The following is a 24,549-nucleotide window of genomic DNA, read 5'->3' as shown; positions in this document are numbered from 1 at the left end:
GGGTTTGCCCCTGGGAAGGGCCCCTTAGGCATCCTAGGAAGGCCTTCCTCTGGGGCCCCTGCTGCCCCAGTCTCATCCCTGAGGTCCTGCTCTGTAGAGTCACCGCTGGCTCATCACACAGAGGTAGGCTGCACACCCGAGCACTGGTTTCCGAAACCTGTGTCTGACTGGAGATACCCTCTTCCCTCTCAGGGTTTCCTCATAGAGAGCAAGCTGCTGAGCCTTCTCTGTCCCCTGGAGAAGAGCGAGTGCTATCTGCTCAAGTTGGACGCCATCTTCTCAGTGAGTCCCACTGGGCTGAGTTGACGGGGGGTGGTGGGGGCCTCATTCCAAGACAGCCCCCTATGTTTTTTGCAACATTTCCTCAGTCCTGGGAGTAGATATGGGTCTTCCGGGGCTTCCCTGGGCTGGCACATCTTTCCCTTTCCTTATTCTCCATGCGACAAATTGGCCATGGAGTTTAGATGTCTCCCACCCCGGGTGCTTCCTCTACCAGCTTCTCTCCCTCACGACCCAGCTCTCAGACTGTGGGTTCTCCCCTATACCCTTAAAGTCGGATGTGTGTTCAGCCTCCTTTAGCATTCTTACACCCACCAGGCCTGTATCGGGCTGTTCCTGACTCTGAGCAACGTTGCTCTGTTCTGCCGTGGTCTCGCTGTGCTTCCCCAGTGTTGAATGGCCTCACTCTGGGCCATGGCGGGTGCTGGGGATGTTCAGGGGAACAAGACAAGCCTCCCGCCCTTAGGAGCTGAGGGTCTCTGAACTCCCGCAGCAGCCGGGGGCCTTCTTGCTCTGGTGTTTGAACCATCCTCCTGTTTTCCCCCAGGCCCTTGGGATTGAAAGTGAGGACGACTTGTACAAACTGGTGAACTTCTTCCTCAAATACCGAGTTCATCATTCACCCTCCAGTCAGGTAATGTGAAGTTCAATCAAAAAGAGAGCATTTGAAATTCTGGAAGCCCCCAGAGGGCATTGTTGTCTTTGGGTAATACTCCTGGAAAATAGTGAGGGCTTTATGTCAGAGAGAGGCTAACTTAGTGTTTTCCTTAATATTGTCACTTTTTCTATTTGCGGTGGGAAGGATGGCTGGGGATGAGAGGCTGTTCTCCCTCACAGCCAGCCACTATGTGCCTCAGTGGCCTCAGCCACTATGTGGCCTCAGCCACTATGAGCCCTGGGCCCACCAAGTTCTGAATATTTTGATCCCTAACACTTGACTAAAGATTATTTTTAGTATTGCTGGCTCCTGGGGGGAGAATCCTGACATGCTTTCAAAACGGGTTGGCTGGGCCTCCTGGGTGACTCAGTCAGCGAAGCATCAGATTTCCACTCAGGTCACGAGCTCGTGGTTTGTGGGATCGAGCCCCACGTCAGGCTCCATACTGACAGCGCAGAGCCTGCTTGAGATTCTCTCTCTCCCTCTCTCTGTCCTCCCATGTGCACACGCTCTCTCTCTCAAAATGAACTTAAGTTACACTTAATTTAAACTTAATTTAAAAAAAGGATTGAAAAAAAAATGAAAAAGAGTTGCCTGAGTGAACAAAACCTAGAAGCCGTAAAGAGGGAAAACTAAGATCTATTTGATGACATTAACAAAAAAATCCTGTAAGGCAAAAATCACTATAAGCAAAGTGAAGATACAGATGACAGTTGGGGGGAATTAAAAAAAATTTTTTTTAATGTTTATTTATTCTTGAGAGAGAGCAAGGGAGGAGCAGAGAGAGGGAGACACAGAATCCAAAGCAGGCTCCAGGCTGCGAGCTGTCAGCACAGAGCCCGACATGGGGCTCGAACCCTCGAGCCAGGAGATCATGACCTGAGCCGAAGTCGGACGCTTAACCGACGGAGCCACCCAGGCGTGGGGGGAAATATTTTTTAACTTACATTGCAGTTAAGGGCCAGCTTCCTTAATATACAAAGAACTCATATAAACCAATCAGGAAAAAACAGTCACAACTCCATGGAACAGATAAGGGATATGAACAAATATCTCCTGTAAGAGGCAATACAAAAAACTTTTAAACATATGAAAAGGTAAGCAGGCCTCTCGTAATAAAAGAAGTGCAAATTAAAACTGCCCCAATTCCATTTTCACCTGTCAGGTTGGCAAGACTCTGCCAGTTTGACTGCACAGAGTGATGGCCGAGGTGTGGGAAACAGGCACTCCTGGGAGAGTAGATTGTTGCAGCCTCCGTGGAGGGCCGTTCGGTGGCACCAATTACAAAACTGTATTTACTCTGCAATTCTTCCAGGATTTCATTCTGCAGATATGTCTCAATACATTTGAAAGAATGTGTTTATTTGTAGCTTATACACTGCAGCCCTGCTCGAAATGGGAGAATAGTGAGAACAACCTACAATTCCATCTTGAAGGACTTGATTACCTACTAAGTAGTGCATCTCCAAAACAGAATATTAATGCAATTAAAAAAAAAGAACAGGGGCGCCTGGGTGGCTCGGTCGGTTAAGCGTCCGACTTCGGCTCAGGTCCTGATCTCACGGTTTGTGAGTTCGAGCCCCGCACTGGGCTCTGTGCTGACGGCTCAGAGCCTGGAGCCTGCTTCGGGTTCTGTGTCTCCTTCTCTCTCTGCCCCTCCCCAACTTGTGCTCTGTCTCTCTCTGTCTCTCAAAAATAAAAAAAAAAAACAAAAAAAAAAAAAAAACAAAGAAGTTCTTTACGTATTTATGCGAAAAGATCTCTAAGGTTTATTGGTATGTGAAAAACGCAACGTGCAGACCTGTGCATGTAGGAGAGTATCGTTTTGTCAAAACAGGAGGGAAAGCGTGTGCCCGTGTGGACCGTAGTATTTCTTTGGAAGGATACATAAGAAACAGATGATGTAGGTTTGCCTGTGGGGTTTGAACTGAATGAAGTACAAGACAGGAGTAGGAGGAAGACTTCTTTTGAATTTAAAAATTCAAGAGTAACATGTATTATGATTCAAAAATATACATACATACAGCATAAGCCTTATGAATTTCAATAGAATGGACACCTATGAATCCCGATCTAGAAATAGAAGATTATCACTGTTTGGAAGATCCCATGCCCCCTCTTTTCCACTCTTTCCCCTCACCATTTCTTCCTTCCTGAAAACATCTACCTTTGCATCTGTTCCGTAACTTTCTGTAAACTTTTCTCTGTTTTTTTTTTTTTTTTCTCTGTCTTCATACACTTAGGCTTGTTGAGTGCCCCAATCCATAGTCACCCTGGCGCCTTTCTCCAGATCAGCCCCTGGAATCTTTCACTCCCACAGGAGCGAACAAGCCCGATGTCAGCCCTGGACCCAGGAGAGCAGACAGACCTCGAGAGACAGAAGGAGGGAAGCCTTGTGGGAGGGGAGCCAGAAGAGAAGGAGGTCCCCTCTTCTCCCACGCTCATCCACCCCAACGACGTCCTCAAGATCCTGGAGGCCTTTGTCATGGGTCTGAGGAAGCCCAGGTGTGGTGCTGGAGGGCTTGCCCGAGGCCTGGGGAAGCCAGGCTGGGCCGGGGCCGAGAAGATCCCAGTGTGGCCGAGAAGATCCCAGTGTGGGGCAAGCACCTGGGCAGGAGGGAAGGGATGGGGAGGGCTGGAGGCGTCAGTGGACACAGATGAAAGGAAGGGGCGTAGAAGCGATTTGCATTTTCTCATTCGTCGTTCATTCCACGGCCATTCACTGGGGTCTGCACTGTGTCAGCCCGTGGAGATCACACCTTGTGATCGGAACCATGGTCAGAGCCTATACCAGGTGTCACCAACGGCAGTCAGAGAGGGCTTTAGGAAGAGACGCACCAGAACCGGGTTTTCCTACATGGATACAGTGGGGGAGAGAACATTTCAAGGTGTCACAGTGTGGGGAAAGGCCTGGTGTGTTCGAGAATCGTGGCAGAGGTGTGGCTGGTGTCAGGGTCTTCCCTGGGAAGTGGGACCGGTGGGTAGGGGAGCCGGGCCAAATCTTGGAGAGCCGCGCCTGCCATGGCTGGGACCTTTGCCTTTACTCTTGGGGGGACCGGAGCCACAACATGGTCTTAAGCGGTGGGGGAGCCATGATTAGGCTTGCATGTTAGAAAGATCCATTTGGTGGCAGGGATGGGGGTGACGCTGGATACAAGGAGAGCAGCCGGAAGGTTCGTCTAGGTGGAGGCGTTGATATCCTGGGTCAAGGCTATCCTCGAGGGGATGCCGGAATTTGAGAGCCGTTTGGATGCACTAGTGAAGGAAACGGGCATCGTAGTGGGATGTAAAGCCAATGAGGTAAACTGGCTGAGAGAAGGGGGGTGGATAGAACCCCAGTGATGCTTTCACAAAGGTGACAATGGCACCAGAATCAGGAACACTGATGATAGGCATGTGCACTTTCTGAGAATCAGCCGTAAACCGAGACACTCGCACAGCTGAGTGGGAAGGGGACAGGTCTGCAGGCAGAAAGCCCGGGAGGGACAGGCACCGTGGCTGGCGCTGCGTGGGAGCCTGGGGGGTGCCAGGTGGGGGTGACGGTACTGCTGCTCTTAACTCCCAGGGACCCCCCGGCCCCAGTGAAGGTGGTGAAGTATGTGCGAGACACCTCGAAGGACTCTGCGTATTGGGAGGCCCTGGCCACGGTTCTTCCTTACGCCACGCAGAACCTCTGGGACGCTCTGTACACGGCCTTGGAGAAATACCAGTAAGTGTGTAGGTCACAGCCCAGGAGAAGGAGGGAGCCAGGCAGTTGGTGGAGAAGGATCCTGCTTGCGGTGGCCACATTTGCCACCCCCCCTGGCTTGGAGACAAAAGCTGTCTTTGGAGGGAAAGCTCCTGTTGGGGGGTCATGTGGCGTTGGGTGGCTGGCCCCTCGCTCCTTATTCGGTTCCTAGCCCGGTGTGTTGGGGGCAGGAAGGTTGCTCGGGTGGGTGAAGCTTCAGGGCTCCTCTCCCAGCTCCAACCGGCACAGAGACAGAGAGATCCTGGCCCCTGCCTGGTAGATTTGGAGGGTTCGATGAGCCTCTAATGGATTTTTCCGCCCAAAGCCTCGTCCTGACGCAGAGGGCCAAGCTGCTGATAGAAAACAACTCCCTGGAGAAGCAGAACACAGAGCTCCAGATGCTGCTTCAGCAGTATCTAGATTCCAAGGTGGGCGACGGGGACGAGGAGGGTGGGCAGGAGGCCGTGGCAGGAAGCGGGACTGGAGGCGATGTTAGGAAGTAGAGTCCCATCCCTCACTGGAAGCAAGGGAGGCTTGGGATGTGCCATGACATAGCAACCGTCACACCTCAAGTTGGGCCCGAATTATCAGACAAGGGAGTCCTTTGGACTTTGGACGCTGCCCGAAGTCTCCTCCAGGACGTGTGGGTTGTAATAGTGCCCTTTTGATGCCCATGGTCCTTGGTGCCAGATGCTTGTTGGACGTCTCTCGGAAGCAGGACCCGACCCCGCCGAGAGCGTCACAGCCCAGAGAGCCCTTCCTTATGGAGTTTCTTCTTTGGTCTTAACATCCCCTCTGTGAGGTCGATAGGGCACAAGTCATTCTCCCAGAGAGGAGAATCAAAACTGGGAGACTCTTGCCCACTCTGCTGGGCCAGATTGTCTGGCCCGGGATGTGACATGGCGAGAGGAGGCTCCAGCTGGGGCAGGTATTCCCCGGTCCTCACTCCTGCCCACTCCGGTGATATTTGGGGCAACTTCCCCATGGCCTGCAAGGGAAGAATCTCGCCATCTCTGCTTCTAAGGTTAGAATCCCTTCGTAACATAGTTGCTGGCTCTGCTGTGCTAGTGTGGGATGCTTGACGCGGCGCTGAGACCGTGGGCCGGGAGGGTCACGACACCCTGGGCTGGGGGTACGCCCTCCATCATCAGCTGTGTGTGTGAGAGGTGACCGAGGCCAGCCACAAGCCCGGGAACTGGGGATGTGTGGCCCCGTAACAGTCATTAGGGGACTGTCCATGCTGTCGTCGATGCCGCTGTGTGCAGAGGATGGGGGAGGAGGAAGGAAGGGCAGGGCTAGACTGGGGACGGGACGCGCAGGTGGTGGGAGGGGGTAGAGGGAAGATGTAAGAGAGTGGCTCAGGGCAGAAGGTTCAGAACGTTACCAGAGGTCAGCTAGCTGGAGCAGAAGCCAAACAAGAAACCTTAGGACTTCTCTTCCAAAGGAAGGCAGACCGTGGGCTTTCCCAGGCATCCGGAAGCGCTTGGCAGGGGGCAAACGCTTGCCGAGGTTTGGAGCCCTTAGGAGAGCCGACATATCGGGGCGCCTGGGTGGCGCAGTTGGTTAAGCGTCCGACTTCAGCCAGGTCACGATCTCGCGGTCCGGGAGTTCGAGCCCCGCGTCAGGCTCTGGGCTGATGGCTCAGAGCCTGGAGCCTGTTTCCGATTCTGTGTCTCCCTTTCTCCCTGCCCCTCCCCCGTTCATGCTCTGTCTCTCTCTGTCCCAAAAATAAATAAACGTTGAAAAAAAAAATTTAATAAAAAAAAAAAAAAAGGGAGAGCCGACATATGCACCTGACCCGCAGAGGTCGTGAAGCAGGAGGGCCCTGGGCAAACTGTAATGACCTTTACTCTCTCTTTTCCAGATAAACTCTGAATTGCATGTTCCACCAACTCAGGTGTTACGGGCGCCCACCAAATAGAGCCGGACCTCAAAGGCTGCGGTGTATGCGGGTGCCGGGGCTGGCACGTTTCACCTGGGGAGCTGCCTGGGACTACTCTGGATTTTCCAGAGCTACTGGGATAGGGCCTGTCCAAATAAGGCCACGGGAGGGGTTACCTCTATCCTATAGTTGTGATTGATTAAAGTCTTTAAAAGGTTGTAGCTGAATCTTTTCAGAGAGGTCCGGTCCAATGAGACCCTGGCCCATGACCCCACCTCTGTGTCACGAGGAGACTTTGTCCCCACCTCAGATTGTGGTATGAGAACGGCGTGTCCCTGTGAGACTGGACCCAGGCCGGTGGCATGGGACTTCCTTCTTGCATTTGGAGCAGGTCTGTGAGTGGAGGCTGGAGCTTTGGGGCTCTTGCAAGGTCTTAAGCGTTCTGACTGTCCTTGGGCCTGCAGGACCCTTTTTGTGAGTTTTTGGGGTCCCTGGTTCCACCTGGTATAGTGTGAGGCTCCTCCTGTGGGCAGCCTGCAGGTGCCCTGGGCAGGTGTCCTGGGCAGGTGGCCCAGTGCCTTAGGCCCTCCTTCAACCCTGGGCCTTGAGGCCACTTACCCAAAGGGGAAAAGCCAGAGGGGCCCAGCTGGTCCTGAGTTTGCCATCCTCAGAGTGCTCACAGACCTCGCGCCCCTATCTTGGTCCCCCAGCTTGGCCAACTGGAGACCTGTCAGCTCAGTGTTTCATTCTTTTATTATTAAGAGAAAAATCACCACGCAAGAAAGGAACAACAGCCAAGAGAAACCCAGCTCTCACTGCAAGTACCATCCCCCTGCCTGGCCGAAATGAGGTCCTGGCAGGGCGGGGCGGGTCGGCACTGGGGTGGGGGTGGGGCACAGGGGTTCACTCTCACTGCTCTTCATCTAGGCTTCTGAGCACTGGTCCGCGCAGAGGAAGCTCTGGGAAGCGATAAAAACCCACAGGCAGGGCCGGGACTGGGCTTGTGCTCCCACCGGGGTGCCCCCGGGCGGGAAGAAGATCCACTCTCGGAGGGCGGCAGGGAGGGAGCAGCCACCTCCCCACCCACCATTGGTAGGAAGGGCCTGGCCCACGTTTGCAGAACAGACTGGTGGTGTGGCTGTCCTCACAGGATTCTGTTGGGGAGGGAGGGTGATGTTTTCTGCTTACTCATTCTTTTTTATAGCTCTGGGCACTGGCCCACGATGGGATTCTCAGTCAATTCCATTAAAGTTTTACTCTTCCACTGGATGGCCTTGGGGGCATCTGGGGTGGCCTCCCTGGAGCCAGGGCCTGAAGAAAGTGGTGCCTCAGCAAGGAGGGGCAGACCCCCACCCCTGCCCACACTTCCCACCCCTCGGGCAGGGGCCGGAGGGGTGGGGTGAGGCCCGCAGCTGGCTCAGGCGGAGCAGGGGCAGGGGTGTCACCAGCCCAGCAAGCAGGAGGCTGCAAGGGGACGGGGGACACTGGGCTTCTCGAGCTCCCCAGGGAGAGTGCAAGGTCCACGCCAGAGGAGGGGCAAAGGTACAGGTCCAGGCGGGAGGGGGGGGGCGGGGAGCAGCAGCTAGGCCTGGGGGGGCGGTAGTGGTGGGGGGGGTGCTTCACGCCCCCAGGAGCTTCTTGACCATGTAGCCAGGGAGGCTGTAGAGGAAGAGGGCCAGCATGAGCAGCCCCAGCAGCGCCAGCACGATCTTGATGATGAGCCACTTGTACCGCGTGCAGATGAGGTACTTGATGGACTTGAGGGGGTTGAGGAACCAGACGAAGGCGGTGTCAGGCCGGCTGGGGGAGGGGAAGCCGTGGTCAGGCAGCGGGCCTCTCCAGGGCACCCCAGGCCCTCAGCCTTCTTAGACTCCCACGGGCCCTGACACAGCCCCGGTCCCCAAAGTAGTGAGTGCCGGAGCCAGGTTCTAGCCCTTTCTAAGCACTAGGTTTGCTGCTTGCGTTCCTGTGCACTTGGTGGGACTCTTTGGCCCCCAGCCTCCTCCTCAGGCCCGGAGGGCTTTCTGGCAGTTGGGCAGCCATCCAGCTAACACCTGGACGATGGCGGCCTTGGCCTTGGCCTTGGCCGCTCACCATGTGAAGACGCAGCTGCAGGGCTGCAGGCAGTTCTGATTCCCGGGAACCTCGTCTACTTAGCGGCTCGTTGTACGTGCTCCAGGCTCGGCCCCCGTTGTCTTTCTGTGAATCCGTGTTCCTCAACCTCTCCCCCTTTTCTGAGGAACAGGGGCTTCTGGCCCCACCAGGCCCTGCCCAGGGTCTGAGGAGCCCCGGTTGGGGCGCCAGCCACACTCAACCACCTGCCCACTGTCGGGGTGGGGTTATGGCTCTGCCTTCTGCACAGACTCCCGGCCCAAAGGGGCTTGCTAAGCTTTACCTTCTGTGGTTTACGTTACAGGAACGGTAGGTTTTATAAGATGTCAAGATATAAAATTCCAGTACCAGGTATGCTTTTCAACCTCCTGGGCCAGCGGCCGCTGGAGGACACAGACCGTGCCCTCCCAGAGCCAGGTGCAGGGCACCTGGTTTCCAGCCTTAGTGGTGACGGGCAAGTTGGACGCCTGTCTGAGCCTCAGTTTCCTCCCTTACGCAGTGGGGTGCCTAGTGGACCCTGCCTCCGGGGTCAGTGAAAGGGTAAGGAGAGAAAGTGCATGTGAAACGCTAGGCGCGGTGCCCGGCCCTGAATAGCCGCTCAGCTGGCTGCAAAAATGTGGGAACTGGATGGGGTTTCTTACCGCCCTGCCTGACAGAAAATGGCTCTGGGCCTGGAGGGGAATGCTGGTAGGAACTAGTCAGGCCTCGCTGGCTAATCCTACCCAAACCCTCTCCCCGTTCCCTGTCCTCATGTCAACTCTTTCTGCCAATGGCCCTGGGTTAGTATCAGTTGGTCTGTCACGAGGACAGGAGGTGGGGTGGTGCTCAGAAGACTGGGTGGCAATTTGAAAGCCGAGGCTGGGTCTTAGCCCTAATCTGCTGGGCGACCTTAGGCGAGTTGCTTCGCCTCTCTGGCCTGACACGCGCTCATGTAAAAGAGTGATTTTAGTTCTGAGAGCCCGTGGTACCGTTTGACAGCCTGCAAGTTGCTGTGTGTGTGTGCATGCCCTGTGTGTGTGTGCGTGCCCTGTGTGTGTGTGCATGTGTGTGTGCGTGCATGTGTGTGTGTCTGTGTGTGTGTGTGTTCCGCATGCTGCCAAGCTCATTGGCCCTGGGTCCGGAGGGAGAAGTGAGGAGGACCAGAGCCAGCAGAATGCCAGGCTTAGGCCCCCAGGGTCTTCCTGACCAGGTAGCCAGGCACAGAGCAAAGGAAGAGGGCGAGGAGCAGGAGCAGTTTGAGGAACCGCCAGCGGCTTGTGTGCCACAGGAAGTAGCGGGCTGACTTGAGAGGGTTCAAGAACCAGATGAAGCTCGTGTCTGGCCGCCTGGAGCAGCGAGAGGGCAGAGGGAGCACGGAGAGAGGACACAGAGGATGAAGGCTCAGGGTGTGGTCAGGGGTCTTGCAACAGGGGGGCGACCCTGGGCTGAGCACCCTGGGCTGAGCGTGCGCACTTCCCGGCACCTCCCCAGCCATCAGGGCCCCCCTGGGGCCCCAGCCCGCTCGCTTCTGGCAAAAACGAGGAAGAGCGTTTCAGTCTGTGAAATGGGGCCTTCCCTGGGAGAGGGGCTGATCCCCTGCACGGAAGCCCGGTCGCCCGTGCCCCGGTTCAGAGCGAGGGGTGCATTCCAGGCAGAAGCGGAGAAGGGAGGAGGCTCCCTCGCAATGAGGCTACCGCCCTGAAAGGGCTAGAGAACTCCAGAGGTGCCTGCAGCGTGGGAACAAGAAGACCAGAAGGTTCTGGCCCCTCCTTCCTGCCCCCATGGCCCCAGGGACCAGCGTGGCAGGGGCGCCAGGCAAGGCAGCATACTCACTTGGGTTTCTCTAGAGGGTCAGGTTCATTGCGGGCTAGGCCCACCGGATTCTTCTCTGCCTCCTCCGCTGTCAGTAGATGCAATTCTGCCTCCACCTTGCCCTGCGGAAAGGAACAGAAGGATCCTAGGGCTCAGGCGGGGTGCGCGGCCCAGCCCTGCCCCGCCCTCTGCGGGAGCCGTGGAGGTCCCCACCGTGAGCTCGAACTCATCGTTCTCATTGCGGGCCAGGAGGGGCCACCAGCCTTTGACGCGCTTCTGCTTGAAGATGGAAACCAGGGGCACGTCCACCTCCCCCGTGGCCATCTCCATGGTGCACTGCTTGGCTGTCTTGGCGCCCCGGGGAAAGCGGTTGAGGTCCAGCTCGATGGCCCCTGTGGCAACCTTGGAGTCAGCTCTGACAGCCTGGGTCCCGTTGATCCCCACCGGGGTGGGCTCCCTCCGCCCCTGCCTCCCCCTGCCCTACCCCTCCGCTCCCCAGCCCTGCACCCAGGAAGTCGTCCGCGGAGAAGTGGTCCGCGTCCCAGATCTGCAGGGTGAGCCGCGCGGGGATCTTGTACTCGGTCTCGTCCCAGGAGAACATGGACTCCTTCTTGGAGATGACAATCCTTTCCTCAGCGGCCAGGTAGTCGAAGGGGAACAGGTAGCGCCAGTTGAAGTTGCCTTCGCCGGTGAGGGAATGATAGTGGACGTCCGTGTCCTGCTTGTCCTCCTGCTGGCCCTTCAGCCACCTGCCGGGTGCCATTAGCTCCAGACCCGCGGCCACCCGCAGGGAGCCCCCTCCCTCCTCCCTGGCCTCCTGGGAAGGTGGGCTCACCCGTCCCAGCACCCCTACCCCCCAGCCAGGGGCCCTCTCACCCACCCCCGCACAAAAATGTCGCTGGACTTCTCCCCAGTAAAGAAGTCATCGTCCTCCAGGACCACCTCGTCTGTGTTCCACACGATGACCCGGAGCTCATACCTGGGCAGGGGAGAGGCTGGCTCGCAGTCTGGGGGTGGGGGCAGCCCCAGGGTCTTGGTGTAGATGGGGCAGGTACCTGAGGGGAGTGCTGGGACTCGTGAGCATGGGAGCTGGCCCAGACTGGGGTGCAGAGAGCCCATTCGGGTAAGAGGGCAAGGAGGGGAGCGGAGGGGACCCGGGTGAGGGAGAGAGGGTCAGCCAGCCGGCATGGCTGTCGTGAGGAGAACCCTAGGGGAAGCCCGTCTGGCAGGCTCTCCAGGACAGAGCACGCACGCTCCCGGGCAAGGAGGCTGACTCAGGCCTGGGAGGGGCAGGGGTGGCTGCTGCGGGGTGGCTCAGCAGGAACTCGGTCTCCAGAGGCCGGAAGACAGTGTCTAACACAAGTTTACGTGTGGGCCCAGCAGCTGGCATGCTCATGGCATCTGGTTTCCTTTAGGTCCTTGTCCCAGAAGAGGATTTTCCCCCTTGCGGTGTAATTGTCATTATAAATAGGTACATTTCAGCCTTTACGAGGTTGGGTCGCCCCTCCGCCTTCCTCAGAGTGGGGCTCTCGCCCGGACTGCAAGTCCCAGGTGACACAATGGGGTCGGGTGTCCCCTGGTGGCCATCCCTGGGACAGCACACCTGTGACCTCAGACCTGGAGGCGATTCCAGGCAGAATTTGCCGTATGATTTGCAGGGCCCGGTGCAAAGTGGAAAGGTGGGGCCTTTATTAAAAAATCATTAAGAATTTAAACATTGCCATTTTGAAGTGAGCGTGGGGCCCCTCTGAGTGTGGGGTCTGTGCAACTTCCCCACCCATGCAGTTGGCCCTGGTTCCAGGCACTAGGATGTTAGAAGCGGCAGCAACTCCATCCTGCCGCCTTCCAGATGGGAAAACCAAGGACCAGGGAGGTAAAATGACCTGGCCAGGGCCAACTAGGAGAAGCAGGTGGCCTGGCTCCTGATCCAGTGCTCTTTCCACTCTATCAACCTTCCCCCTCTTCCAGGCGCTCACTCCTACATACCTCCTCGGCAAGGGTTTTAAAGAAAACCTGGCAGAGCTTGGGGAGCCTGGGGGGCTCAGTCGGTTAGGTCTCCGACTTTGGCTCAGGTCATGATCTCACAGTTCGTGAGTTCGGGCCCGGCGTCAGGCCCTGTGCTGACAGCTCGGAGCCCGGAGCCTGCTTCGGATTCTGTGTCTCCCTCTCTCTCTTCCCCTCCCCTGCTCATATTCTGTTCTCTTTCTCTCAAAAATAAATAAACATTAAAAACTTGTAAAGAAAACCTGGCAGAGCTTAATGACAGCCTGGAGTGGGGACAAGGGGAGCGGGCTCTCAGGGGTGATGCCGCTGTGAGGAAGAGAGTCCCCTGGAGGGTGCTGGTGAGTACACATCACCTCATTGCCCACACACTGGGGGGGGGGTGGCTGTGCCTTGGCAAAGGGGACCCACCTAGGGTAGGCCCCATAGCTGTCTCTATGGGTTGCCCTGTTCTCCCTGAAGGCCACATGGGAAACACCGCTGACCAAGGTGATGCAGGTGGTCTGGGCCTGGGGATCCCACAGGAATGAAGGCCACGGGGGGAGGGACGAGAGATGGGGGAGGTAGTGCTGGGCCCCAGAAGCTCACTTCTTGGGCTTCCGGGGGGAGATGTCCAGAGGCGTCCCAGGGGCCGGCATGTCCATGGGGAACATGTCCACCCACAGCTCCAGGCGGCCCTATGGAAGAGAGGGCGTGGCAGATCTCCCCAGGGACTCCCTCCCTGCCCAGGAAGGCCAGCTCTCCTCCCTCCCAACCTTTGTTCCCTCAGGACCCGGTTCATCAGTTTTCGTCCTTGGACGCCAGAATCCCTATGACCTCACCAACAGCCAATCACAGCGTCTAAGGGAGACACTGCAGGCTGCACCTGAGCTCATGGGGCTCACACTCAAAGGAAAGACACAGGCCCCTGGAGTTACCGTGAGGGGCCATGCTAGGAAAGTGCTTTCCAGGCTTTTGGGAAGGCAGCGAATAGTTGGAGGATCCATTTTTATGGGCCTAGGTAGGGACTCCCTGATCCCAGATACCAAAGAACCTCGGATCTAGGCCTGGCGAGCGTCACCTGCTCGATGCCTGGCTTGTCAGGGTTGAGCAGGGGCCGGGTTTCCACGTGTTCGGGCACCAGGCGGCAGCCCACGCGGGGGATGTCCTCCCAGTGCCTCAGGGCAGATAGAGCCACATGTTCTTCCGTAGGCTTCCTCTGACCTGTGGGTGCCGGTGGTTCAGCGGCACATAGGGCCTCAGCACAGCAAGAGACCCGTGCTGGGGCTAGACTCGGGGGCACAGAGCGGCCCCTGAGCCATCACTCATCCATACTCCTTTTACTGTTGGGGAAACTGAGGCACGGGGGCAGCGTGGCTTGCCCGAGTTCTCAGCTGCCCCATGGGGCCCAGCGGGACCTGTGCTCTTGGGTTTCCCCTGCCTGGGGAATCTGACCAGAGAATCCTGCTGGGCTGTGAGGGCAGGGAGGGGAGGAATCCACTTCCTGTCTCAGCACCCTGCGGGGCCGCAGCATGAGTTCCGCAGCACGCGTCTCCTGTTCTCTGGAAGTGCCATGTGACAAAGGAGTGGGGAGAGTCAGCTGGGACCTGGGCCCACACCCTCACTCTGCCCCCGCAGGGCCACGTGACTTTGGGCAAATCACTGTAGAATGGGAAGAACCTCCCTACCCCACAGGAATTCTGGGAGGGAGAGAGAAGGCAACAAGTGTGCAGGAGCTTGTGCCGGAGGGCAGAGGCTGGGCAGAGGGGAGCGGGGCACTAGGCTGATGGGCAGAGGGTCTAAGGACGCCCCAGTCTAGGCCTTGAAGTCCTGCCGCAGGAAGCGTGGGTCCCTCTTGGCCTCTGACACCCCCCGTGTCCAGCGCCTTGTTACCATTCTCGTCCTCGATCTCGGAGGGCCCAGTGAAGACACGGTTGGACACCTTCACTCTCCCGGGGGGCCCAAAGTGGGGGCCGTCCACTTTGCCCTCCTTGCAGAGGCGGGTCAGAATCTGGCTGGGCTTCATGGGGTCCCGCCAGATATTGTAGCCATGTCTGTGGGAGGGGGCACACAGGTTTCGTGGGGCTCAGGGTGGGGCTGGGGCCCATCCCTCGGTGGCAGCTGGTTCCCGCCAGTTCTCTTAAGTTGGCTGCTGCCCCATGTCAGCAAGCAGGCCCTGCCTGAGGCACTAGGGCTGCTCGAGGCTGATCCCTCTTACCCCAGGCTCACATGTCCCGTGCCCTGAGGATGAGCTTTCGGCCTCCCTCAACACAGCCCAATCCATTCCCCAACTGTGCCCTCTCCTCTGGAGCTTCAGAGACTCCCACGAGGACACTGGTAACCAGAGAGTTTGGGGACGTGTCGAGAGTCACACAGCCTGTCAGCGGCAGAGACTGGCTGGATCCCCAGTGGCCTCTGCCCGGCCTCTTCCCAGCCCTGGGGTTCTCTCCTTGCCCGGCCTCCCCCGTCCTAGAAGCCGCCCCCGGCTCTCTCCTCGTGTTAGAATCTGTGGTCTGCTTGGTCTGTACGAATGGACGCCTGGACTGGGACCGAAACTGTAATATATCCACCTTCCCAGACCACGATCTCTGAGTTTTGGGTTTCAGGGTCAAGATGCGGCAGGTGCGCCCGCCCCGCCCCTGCCCTGCCCCCGCCCCCCCCCCCCCCCCCCCCCGCCCCACGCACATGGAGTAGGTCTGGGCGATGCCACAGGTGGCCCGGTGTTTGCTGTAGAAGCGGTTTTCCAGGTCAATCTTGGTTTCCCCGATGAGGTCATCGGTGCCTACCAGATCCCAGTCGTACACGGCCACTGTCAGCATGGATTCCATGGGGAAGGAGGCCTCGATGTCAAAGGACCTGGCAGGGTGGGGGTTAGAAGGACTGAGGGTGTCTGGCCGGGGAAGCCGGGTGGGGCCAGAGGGGGCGGTGGCCCGTGGGCCGCCAGGAGGCCTTACTTCCCAAAGACAGGGTTGAGCTGCTTGGAGATGTAGTTCTCCTTGTCTCGGATGTCAGTTTTGCCCAGCCGGATGGCAATGTAGGGGTCGGCTTTGCCGTTAATGTCTGCGGGGTGCAGGTCCGTGGCCTGGGGTGGCGGAGGGGTGCTCCTGAGCAGGCTCCCCACACACCCTCTTCGCCTTCCAGTGCCCTCACCCCTCTCTGATGGTCCCGTGATAGCAAAGGGTGGGAGCACTGGACCGGAGAAAGGAGAGTTGCGGTGTCACCTGGGGCAAAAGGCGTCGCCCATCTCAGGTCTTGGCTTCCTCCTCTAGAGAAGGTGGGAACTAGGCCAGGTGACCTCTCTGGTGCCTCCCAGTTGGGGCTGTGACACTTTACACTGACACTTTAGAGCGCTGCTTTAGCGCCTCCTGGGCAGGAGGACGGGGAGACCGGGGGGGAGGGGATTCGAGGTGAGTCTTACCCTGACCACATAGACTCGGACCAGCACATTGATGGGGTCGTTGCTGGGGATGCCCTGGAACATGCCGTAGGTGGGGTCGTAGCCGGCTTCCCGGGACACGTCCTCTGGGAGTGGCACTTTATACACGCAGAGGGAGCCCTGGGGCAAGGCAGGGGCTCAGGCCAGGGTAGCGTTCCAAACGGTCCACAGTACAGAGGGATGGCATCCTGTGCTCAGGGTTGATGGATCTGAGGGGGGTCCAAGGGCTCAGGAGGGAGTGGCCAGGGCAACGTTGGGGGTGGGTTACTCAGGGCAGATGCTCTTTTTTAAGCGGCATAGAAATATTTTCATGTTTACGAATCAGGGCAGCTGACAGTTCCACTTGACTGTCGGCCCTGGGCTTGGGGTGGGGAGAAGAGCTGGTGGGCGAGGGGTACGATGCTCAGGGCCTGGGCACACACTCCTTGCCTCACCTTGAACCGGCCCACGATGCGCTCCTCCTCTGTGGAACTGTCCTCGTCATCCCCCGTCTTGCCCCGCAGCAGATTGAAAGTGTGCAGCCAGTCCTCAAAGTTGTCAAACTCAGACTCCAGCTCCTTGGGGTACACCTGAGCCAGGCCAGGCCATCAGGGGGACACGGCACGACCACTGCACCCCGTCTTGTCCCATCTGCCCCCGCCCCTGCCCCAGGCAGGACCCCACACTCCTGGTGGGTCTGCCCCCAGACCCTCACCTTAAGCTCATCAATCTTGGGTTTCTTCTTCTCTGGGGCCTCAGGCCCCTGGCCAGTGCCGGGGCTCTGGGTTCTCTTTTTCTTCTCCTCCTTCGCCGCCTTTGCCTTCTCCTTGCCCTTCATCGGCCCCTTTAGGCCTGGCCAGAACCAGAAAAGGAGGCCCTGGTCAGTTTGGGGCAGAAACGATGAAGCAGGAAGTTCTGGGTTAGAGACCCAGATTGGCTGCTAATTGACTTTGCTGATGTAACTCCTCTGGGCCCTGTGTACTCATCGGTAAGATGCAGACAGTACTCCCTGGCATGCCTGCCTCCCACGGGTGGGTGCAGGGCACCCATAAAGCCACACTGGGACTGTGTACAAAGACCGCTGCCGTGCCCTCCAGCAGAGCAGAGCAGGGAAGGGGCGTGGGTCTTGAGTCGGGAGGCCTGGGCCGCACAGCACTTTCCTCTCTGGCCATTTCACTTTCCTCTCTGGCCTCAATCTGCTCGTCTGTCATATCCAGAGGGCTATTCTACACCAGCATTTCCCAAACCGCACTCAGTGGAACAGCCGCTGTGGATGTTCTTGGAATGTGTTAGAAGAGAGTGCCGATTGTGGTCAAAGAAGCTGGGGAAATATTTTATATTCTATCTTCCTTTTAGAGACTTATAATAACATTTGCATATTAAAGGCACTGGGAAGTCCTGTGCCAAGAGACCTGTTTAATCCATTTGACCAAAGAATCCTCTTCTCCCTCTGGAATACCCATTAATAGCGTTCCATGGAAAAGGCCTGGAAAACGCTGAAGCTCTGTTGTTCTGTGGCTGTAAATGTCTCTCACCATGGTGGCTGAACCGGTCACTCTAGATTAGAGCCTACGCCTGCCCCCTGGTGCCCAGGGATGGCTGGTGATAGCTGCCCTTGGCTGCTAGAGCGGCGCAGGGCCCTGGGCTGGGAAAGACAAGCAGCCGGGGTGGCGGGTGGAGGAGCCAGCCCTCCAGGGAGGCAGAGAGGCAGAGACCCAGGGTCCCGGGCTCACCCTCCGTGTTCTCCACCTCCTCCTTCTCCTCCAAGTCAATGCCAGAGGCCTCTTGCTGTCGAAGTTGCTGCCAAAAGATAAGGTGAAGAGGAGAGAAGGTGGGCTTCCTGGGGAGGGGTCTTTCGACCCCATCCTGTGGTCTCAGACCAGTCTTAAATGCTTAGAAACTTTTGGGGGTGCTTGGGTGGCTCAGTTGGTTGGGTCTTGGACTTTCGGTTTTGGCTCAGGTCATGATCTCGCGGTTTGTGAGTTCTAGCCCTACATCGGGCTCTGCACTGACGGCACGGAGCCTGCTTGGGATTTCTCTCTCCCTCTCTCTCTGCCCCTCCCCGGCCTGCACTCTCTCTCTCTCCCTTTCTCTCTCTCTCAAAAAATAAACAAAAATAATTTTAAAAAAAGAAACAGACGCTTTTCCTATTGGGGTTCAAACCCATCATGCACTCTGTGTAAGTGGGTTAAAAAAGTTTATGATATTGTGTACAGTATGACCAACTGTGGTCAGGAGTTTATGATTCTTTACATTGTGCACCACTTAAAAATAAAATGCCCTTTAATGTTGATTCTTAGTGGTATTCTTTTTTTCTTTAATAGAAAAAGTATAGTAGAAAAGCATAACTGAATACGAAAAAACGTGCTTTCCGTTCTACCCAGTTCACTGCACCTGCTGGAAACTAAATCCCCGGGTTTCAACCAAGGCGCCACCTGGTGGCAACCTATGCAAATTACAGGATTAGACACCAGGAGTCAACAGGCAGCCCCTTGGAGCTCGAGCCTAGCCAGCTTGAATCCAGGAGATGATGGTGGGAGAAGATACTACTAGGCGACCCCCAATTATCTGCCTTCCTGAGTTTTAGAAGTTTTTCTGGACACACAGGCATGTAGGTAAAGATTACATTTCCCAGCCTCCCTAGCAGCTAAGTGTGGCTACAGGGACTAGATTTAGGCCAACATGAGTGGAAGTGATATGTGCAACCTCTAGGTTGGGGCTTTAAGAGGAAAGGACTATGCTTCTTCCTCTTCTCTTTGCCCTTTCCTGGGCACTGGTGTTCGGACGTGAGGGTGAGTCATCTCCAACCACACAGATGCCAGTAACAAGTGGCAGGGTCTTCGTGCCTGCCACCATTATGTCACCATACCAGCCTAACTCTACTCTCCGAGACATTATGTGCGACAGAAAGAAGCTTTTGTCTTGTTCACACCAATCTAACTTGCTACAGCAGCTTAGCCTGCTAACTAACGTGCATCGGAAACCTTGTACACAGCCTGGGCCACAGAAAGGGCCTGGGGAGAAGGATGACTGGATCAGCTCAGGTCCTACTGAGGAAGCACAATCATGGGCACACATCCCTCCTGGTCGGTCAGTAAGTTGGGGAGTGCCCTGAGCTAGGGAGTGCCCTGAGCCAGGGAGAGGGACACGTGAGGAAGAAGAGAAGTGCACTTTCTGGAACTTGCAGTCAGTGTCAGCAGACAGAAGCTGAACGCGCACAGTCGGGGAAGAATATTTCACAGCCACAGTGACTGAGATGTGCAGAATGAAGCATTGTGAGGAGGTGCAGGAACTACTAAGAAACCATTGCTCCCTTTTGGCCTCGGCGTACATGTTTCTCTTCTTCCTCAAAGGTCACCTTCCCCGGGAAGCCTTCTCTGACTCCCCCAGGCATTGCTCTGGCTTTGTCGTCACACTGTAGTGTAGCAGCTTACGTGTCCATTTGCCCAGTAGACCGAGGGCTTATCTTTGGTTCCCACAGTACCTAGGAAGGTGTCTGACTCATCATACATACTCAGGAGATGTTTGTGGAGTGAGTGAGTGAAGACAAGAGGAAACCTGGCCAGGGAAGGTAGACTGGACCGCCATTTTGGAAGAGGTGGGGCCTGAGCTAGAACTTGAAGGATGTGAAACAAGTGTGCTCCAAGCTCATGTTGATGGAGTCGGGGAACTGGCCCTGGTGGGGATGGGAAAGAAGCTGGATTGGAGGGGCCGATGTGGAGTTTGGGTCACCTCCCCTAACCCCATTCCTCCTTGGCTCCCCAGCCCGGGCCTGAGGCCTCACCTCCTTCATGGTATCAATGGAGGCAAAGTACTTGGACCACCAGTCCAGCATGCTCTCATCGGGCTCCTCCTCCTCTGGCTCTTCTGAGCTGCCCTTTTTCTTCTTTTTCTTCTTCTCTTTCTCCTCGTCAGCCTGGAGGGGTGGCCAGGTCCAGAGTCCCGCATACATCCCTGCTCCCTGGCCGTTTCCAGGGCCCTAGACCATCCAGGGGTCCCCCATCCATTTTGACCATCTGCTTCTGGGAAGCCTTAGACTCCGTGAGGCTTCTTGGGGCCACCAATGTCAAAGGGTCAAGGGCCATGTTTTGTGGAGGAGGATGCCATGGCCCAGAGAGGCTCATGACCTGTCAATGTGAGGGGTTTTGCTGCCTGACTAGTTCTCTCCTTCTGCCTCTTTGGAAGGGTGTGTTGGCCCCGAGCATCCAGGGGCTGGGGAGTGGCTCAGTCCCTGATGTCAGGCCCCTTGGCCTGATACCCTATGTCACTGCAGGGTCCTCTCTCCCCAAAGCCCCCGGATGGGCCCGCACTCACCACATCCACCTTGATGACGGCATCAGAAGTCTGCAGAGGGGAACCAAGGAGACAGGGGCAGAATTAGCTACCAAGGGCATGAAGCGGCAGGCGGTGTCCATCCAGGAGAGGAGAGGAGAAGAGCGGGAGCTGAGAGCGACCTCGTGCAGGGCCATTCACCACGAGCCCCTGTGCTCTGTGGGCCTTGCCCTGACAGGAGCACACTGCCTGGTGAACCTGAAAAAGGTCTGCTTGGCAGATGTCTCCTCAGACTTTCAAGGACGGTGGCTCTCGACCCCGGCTACACGTCAGAATCGCCGGGGTGGGGGGGGGGGGGCTTTACAAACGATCAGTGCCACGTTGCCACTGAGTCCAAATGTGGGGGCTGGGCACCTGCACAGTTGTAAACCCCCCAGATGGTTTCAGTGGGCATTGAGGGTTGGGCAGGGAGCCTGACCCACATGTGCTGAGAGTTCGGTAACGGTGGCCGGACAGGGTCAACTTCAACCCTACTCTCCCCCCTTACCAGGGCAAGGGCTTTAAAAATTTAGCGGAGGCACACACAAATGCGTAGCTGAAGAGGGCCCTGGTGAAAACGCCCCAGCAGAGCCCAGGGCCTGGGGAAAGGTGGCGAAGCTTGGGCCTGTGCTGTCCTCTGTCTTGTTCACTGATGCTCTGAAATGACAGGGCCCACCCCCGGCCCCAGGAGGAGCCCCCGGGGAGGGAGCCAAGGGGGCATGGGATCTCCAGGCCTAGCCCCCCAGCAGTGGGCTTTCCCGGCAGTGCTGTGGGCCAGGCCCTGGCCCGTACCTGCTCCCCTTTCCTGAGAACCATGCCCAGTGCTAACTCAGCCAGCCGGCGGGGACTCTGTGGGGTTAAGTAAGGACTGTGGGCCAAGGGAAGGTCATTTCAGACCAAGCTCAGACCTCAGAAGCTAGGAGGAGCCCCAGGCTGTGTGGAGCAAGTGAGGTCAGGAATGGGATGGAGATAATGTGGTAGGGAAGAAGCCCACATCAGCCCCTTGGTGCTGTCTGGACTCAGGATGGCCTGGTTCAGGCCGGCCTCCTCCCCACCTTCCCCTGCAGGTGCCATCTCTGCATCTAAACCCCAGAGGCCAGGTCCCCCTCTGGCAGATAAACGTCCCCTAGTCCCAAGACCAAGAGGAAGAAGGAGCTTCCACCTGGAAATCCTTCCCCAGCCCAGGCCTAGGCAGGGCTGCTCTTTAAAGGCCGGGATGGAAACGCAGGGACCTTCTGGAAAGAACGCTGGTGTTCACACAAGGAGCCTAGTGTCTACGTGGTGTGGCTTGTTGGAGTAAAAATAATTACAGGCTATCACCTCAAACGGTCACTGCTCCCTCTGTCTTTTGTACGTGCACACCACTCGCTCGTGCACGTGTGCACGTTCACATGCACACTCAGGCATGCACACGCAAGACCGACAGTCTTACATTCCAGGACAGTGTTTGGATGGACCGCTTGCACACGTAGCCAGGGTGGGCCCTCGACCGTGACATGCCAAAGGAGGCGGCCCCGCTCGCGAGAAGTGTCACACATTCCCAGCAGGCGCAGGACTGACCCCACGCGCCTTACCGCGTCCAGCTTCACCATGGTCTCCAGCTTCCGGACAGGCACCTCTGGCTCCATGTTCACCACGACCTCCCCTGGGGGGTGAGAGGAGGGACCACCATCGCACAGCACACGGCGACCCTGAGGGAGCCTGCCTGGACAGAGAGATGGACAGACAGGCAGACGGACAGAAAGGAGCAGGAGTAACAGTGAGAGTCGGAAGTGGCTGGAAGGACCAGAGGCCTAAAGCTGATTCTGGAACTTTCTGAGGCAAGAGGGAGGGACAGAACAGTTGGGCATACGGAGAGGCAGAAAGGGAGCCAGAGAGAAGGCTGAGCTGCAGTGAAACAGGGGAGGTTGGGCTGAGAGGGAGGCTGGGAGGCTTGGGTCTCCTCCAAGAGCCGGTGGAGGAAGCCACCTGCCCTCAGGCCCTCTAAGGGTTTGTCTGGCTCCAGCCCTTTCTGGCTCTAGAGCGAGGGGCGGCCAAAGGTAGCCTTGGTCCCCAGGATGGGGCCTTCCCTGGCCTCCCCCACACCCACTTGGGGATGCCCCCTGCGGAGCCAGCTGGCGGCTTCGAGGCCTGGACTGCGGGCAGGAGCCCCTCCCGTGGGCCGATGCAGCCAGGCCCGGGCTTCAGGGTGTGGCCGTACCCGTGGTGTTCCAGTTGGGCGCCGAGCGGTCTGGGGGCCTGTAGATGAAGCGCCTCAGAGAGCTGACGGCGTGGGAACCCACCAGGGTGTAGCGGCCGAAGGCCCGGCAGTCCACCACTCGGATGTTCAGGGGCGGGTGCAGCAGCTCATTCTCCGGGAGGTCCTGGGGGATGTGGGCCGAGGGCAGCCCGGGTTCAAGGGGGGCCCCGAGGAGCCGGGCCACCCCCAGCCACACCAGCCGCACCCCGCCCCGCCCGCACGCACCACTTCAAACCACTTGACGAGGGTGTTGAAGTTGGGGTTCTTCTTGTAATTGTGGATCAGGGACGACTGCACCCCCTTCCCCGCACACTCGATGTCTACCCGCGGCCTGTCCACCTGGGCCAGGTTGACCCGCTTCAGGTCCCGCAGGCCCCAGAAGAGCACCTGGGCCGGGGGGAGAGGAGAGCCCCCTCAGCGGGGCCGTTTGAGGGTGGGCTGGGCCCCCTGAGAAGGAACTGGGCCGTGGGTGGGCAGCAAGACTGGAGGGGCAGGGCCCCGAGAGCTGATGAGAGGCAGGTGTCCCTAAGGTGCTTCGGGGTGAGGGTGGGTGTGGGGGCGAGGACAGGAGGGCTGGGGAAGGTCCCGGAACGAGGCAGTGTAACTCAGTGCAGGCTGGGCAGCCACTGGATGGCGGGAGGGGGGGGGGGGGAGGAGCCTGGCTCTGTGCTGGCTCTGGGTGTGACCTTGGACAAGTCACTTTCCCTGCTAGGCCCTCAGTCTCCCGGGTGCCAACCACGTAATGTGTGCACAAGAGCCCTGCTGGAAAGAGAGTGAAGGGGGCAAGGAAGCCAGAACACGGCAGGGCCTGTCCAGGGCAGGGACAGGAAGACCCCGAAGGAGCCCTCACACACCTCGATTCGGTATTTGCTGAGCACGGGCCGGATGCCGACGGGCACAGGCATGATGGGACCTCGGTCCATGTCCCCCGGGCCGTTGATGGGTGGCAGGTCTGCCTTCCCCGCAGGCCCAATCTGGGGAATGGGAGTCACAGTATCACACTCTCCTTCCCCGTGAGTTCTCTGACAGTTGAAATGGCCGATGCCCCAGGCCCCTGATGCCCCGGGTCACCACCAGCTTCGGTCAAGCCGGCCTCGCAGTGGGACGGGGAGGATAGCCGACCCCGGCCCTGGCCCCCCTCCCCGCGGCTCCACCTGCAGCAGCTCGAAGGCAGCCAGCAGGTCCCCGGCAGTGGCGTTGCCGCGGTAGATCTGGTAGTACTCGAGCTGGGGTGGGAAGCGGGGTGGACAGTACGCCTCATCCGCCATCTTCACCAGGGGCTTGGCGAAGGTCCGGCCCATGAAGTCGGCTTTGCCCTGACGGGACAAATGACCGAGGTGGCCTCCCAGGTCCCGAGTTGACCGCGCACGTTCGCGCCTGGGATCCCAGTCAGTCCTCGCCGTAGCCCCGGCAGCTGAGGGGCGGGTGCGACCACCTCATTTTACAGATGGAGACGCCAGGCCTTAGGGCCCACCACAGACTCGGCCAAGGCCACGCTGGCAGCGAATGGCAGACACGGGACTGGCAGTGAGATCGTCCTACGTCTAGTTCAGGGCTCTCGGGGTATCCCAGCAGCTGGAGCGGTGGCTCCCCAGCTCTGCAGGGGGTCGCCTCAATCCTTGCTTGCCCACTCCAGAGCTCCCACGGAGAGCCGTGGGGCCGTTGCTGACTGCAGTAAGTGTGGGCAGGGGGCTGAGGGGCCCAGGGACGTGGGCAGGCTGGCGGTAGCAAGCCTTGCTGGCAGATGTCCTGGCGATTCTGGGCCTGAGCTGGGCCAGTCTGTGGCAGGAGGAGGGACACCCTGGCCCAGCTCCTCCCTGAGATCCCGGCGGCCCACGGCATCGGGAAGGGGTTGGCCGGCAGTGACAGGGCAGGAGACATGTGGCTGCTGACCCGCCCCCACCCCAGCTTCCCGGCAAGCACCCTGGTGCTGGGTGCAGACAGCCGGAGGTGGCTGTCGAGGTAGGTGCAACGCAGGGACAAAGGCGTAGGTCCCTGGTTCCGGAGCCCACCCATACCATGGTGTCCTGGTCGTAGATTTCGATGACGATGATGGGGGGGTCATCCCGCAACTCATGGGCTTCGCCATATAGCTCCAGGTTGTCGAACACCAGCATCTGGTCCCAGGTGGGGCACAGGGTCTCATTCAGCACCT

The 24,549-nt window shown here is 58.1% G+C and overlaps 2 protein-coding genes and 1 long non-coding RNA gene across 15 annotated transcripts in view; 2 read left to right on the top strand and 1 right to left on the bottom strand.

Annotated features, from left to right (window-relative positions):
* DRC1 (dynein regulatory complex subunit 1) overlaps positions 1 to 6,764 on the top strand; it is a 47,544-nt gene extending 40,780 nt beyond the window's left edge. For 4 of the 7 annotated variants that reach the window (XM_053201127.1, XM_053201126.1, XM_053201123.1 and 1 more), the window contains 6 exons: positions 193 to 282; positions 827 to 913; positions 3,258 to 3,442; positions 4,503 to 4,646; positions 4,990 to 5,092; positions 5,355 to 6,161. In XM_053201127.1, the coding sequence (XP_053057102.1) occupies positions 193 to 282; positions 827 to 913; positions 3,258 to 3,442; positions 4,503 to 4,646; positions 4,990 to 5,092; positions 5,355 to 5,465 (720 nt within the window). In that variant the 3' untranslated portion in view covers positions 5,466 to 6,161. Of the gene's footprint in view, positions 1 to 192; positions 283 to 826; positions 914 to 3,257; positions 3,443 to 4,502; positions 4,647 to 4,989; positions 5,093 to 5,354; positions 6,162 to 6,528 lie in introns of those variants that run through there. The other 3 variants (XM_053201124.1, XM_027033376.2, XR_008289618.1) reach the window with 2 other exon arrangements.
* On the top strand, positions 920 to 2,438 carry LOC128311289 (uncharacterized). Its single transcript, XR_008289619.1, has 2 exons — positions 920 to 1,127; positions 1,163 to 2,438. It is a non-coding gene; the product is annotated as an uncharacterized LOC128311289 (long non-coding RNA).
* A 517-nt stretch (positions 6,765 to 7,281) lies between the features above and the next one.
* OTOF (otoferlin) overlaps positions 7,282 to 24,549 on the bottom strand; it is a 92,986-nt gene continuing 75,718 nt past the window's right edge. For 4 of the 7 annotated variants that reach the window (XM_053201121.1, XM_053201119.1, XM_027033372.2 and 1 more), the window contains 22 exons: positions 24,413 to 24,547; positions 23,549 to 23,710; positions 23,249 to 23,368; positions 22,620 to 22,781; positions 22,356 to 22,518; positions 21,730 to 21,860; positions 20,159 to 20,188; positions 19,629 to 19,760; positions 17,578 to 17,644; positions 16,560 to 16,696; positions 16,300 to 16,434; positions 15,848 to 15,985; positions 15,384 to 15,511; positions 15,115 to 15,285; positions 14,323 to 14,483; positions 13,511 to 13,653; positions 13,039 to 13,127; positions 11,330 to 11,428; positions 10,957 to 11,198; positions 10,663 to 10,841; positions 10,471 to 10,571; positions 7,282 to 8,346 (listed from right to left, as the gene is read on the bottom strand). In XM_053201121.1, coding sequence (XP_053057096.1) covers positions 8,166 to 8,346; positions 10,471 to 10,571; positions 10,663 to 10,841; positions 10,957 to 11,198; positions 11,330 to 11,428; positions 13,039 to 13,127; positions 13,511 to 13,653; positions 14,323 to 14,483; positions 15,115 to 15,285; positions 15,384 to 15,511; positions 15,848 to 15,985; positions 16,300 to 16,434; positions 16,560 to 16,696; positions 17,578 to 17,644; positions 19,629 to 19,760; positions 20,159 to 20,188; positions 21,730 to 21,860; positions 22,356 to 22,518; positions 22,620 to 22,781; positions 23,249 to 23,368; positions 23,549 to 23,710; positions 24,413 to 24,547 — 3,006 coding nt within the window. In that variant the 3' untranslated portion in view covers positions 7,282 to 8,165. Of the gene's footprint in view, positions 8,347 to 9,872; positions 9,984 to 10,470; positions 10,572 to 10,662; positions 10,842 to 10,956; positions 11,199 to 11,329; positions 11,429 to 13,038; positions 13,128 to 13,510; positions 13,654 to 14,322; positions 14,484 to 15,114; positions 15,286 to 15,383; positions 15,512 to 15,847; positions 15,986 to 16,299; positions 16,435 to 16,559; positions 16,697 to 17,577; positions 17,645 to 19,628; positions 19,761 to 20,158; positions 20,189 to 21,729; positions 21,861 to 22,355; positions 22,519 to 22,619; positions 22,782 to 23,248; positions 23,369 to 23,548; positions 23,711 to 24,412; positions 24,548 to 24,549 lie in introns of all 7 variants that reach the window. The other 3 variants (XM_053201120.1, XM_027033373.2, XM_027033375.2) reach the window with 2 other exon arrangements.

Source organism: Acinonyx jubatus, chromosome A3 (genome assembly GCF_027475565.1).
Source record: "Acinonyx jubatus isolate Ajub_Pintada_27869175 chromosome A3, VMU_Ajub_asm_v1.0, whole genome shotgun sequence".
Taxonomy (NCBI): domain Eukaryota; kingdom Metazoa; phylum Chordata; class Mammalia; order Carnivora; family Felidae; genus Acinonyx; species Acinonyx jubatus.
Note: the sequence above shows the minus strand (reverse complement) of the source record. Positions and strands in the feature narration are given on the sequence as shown.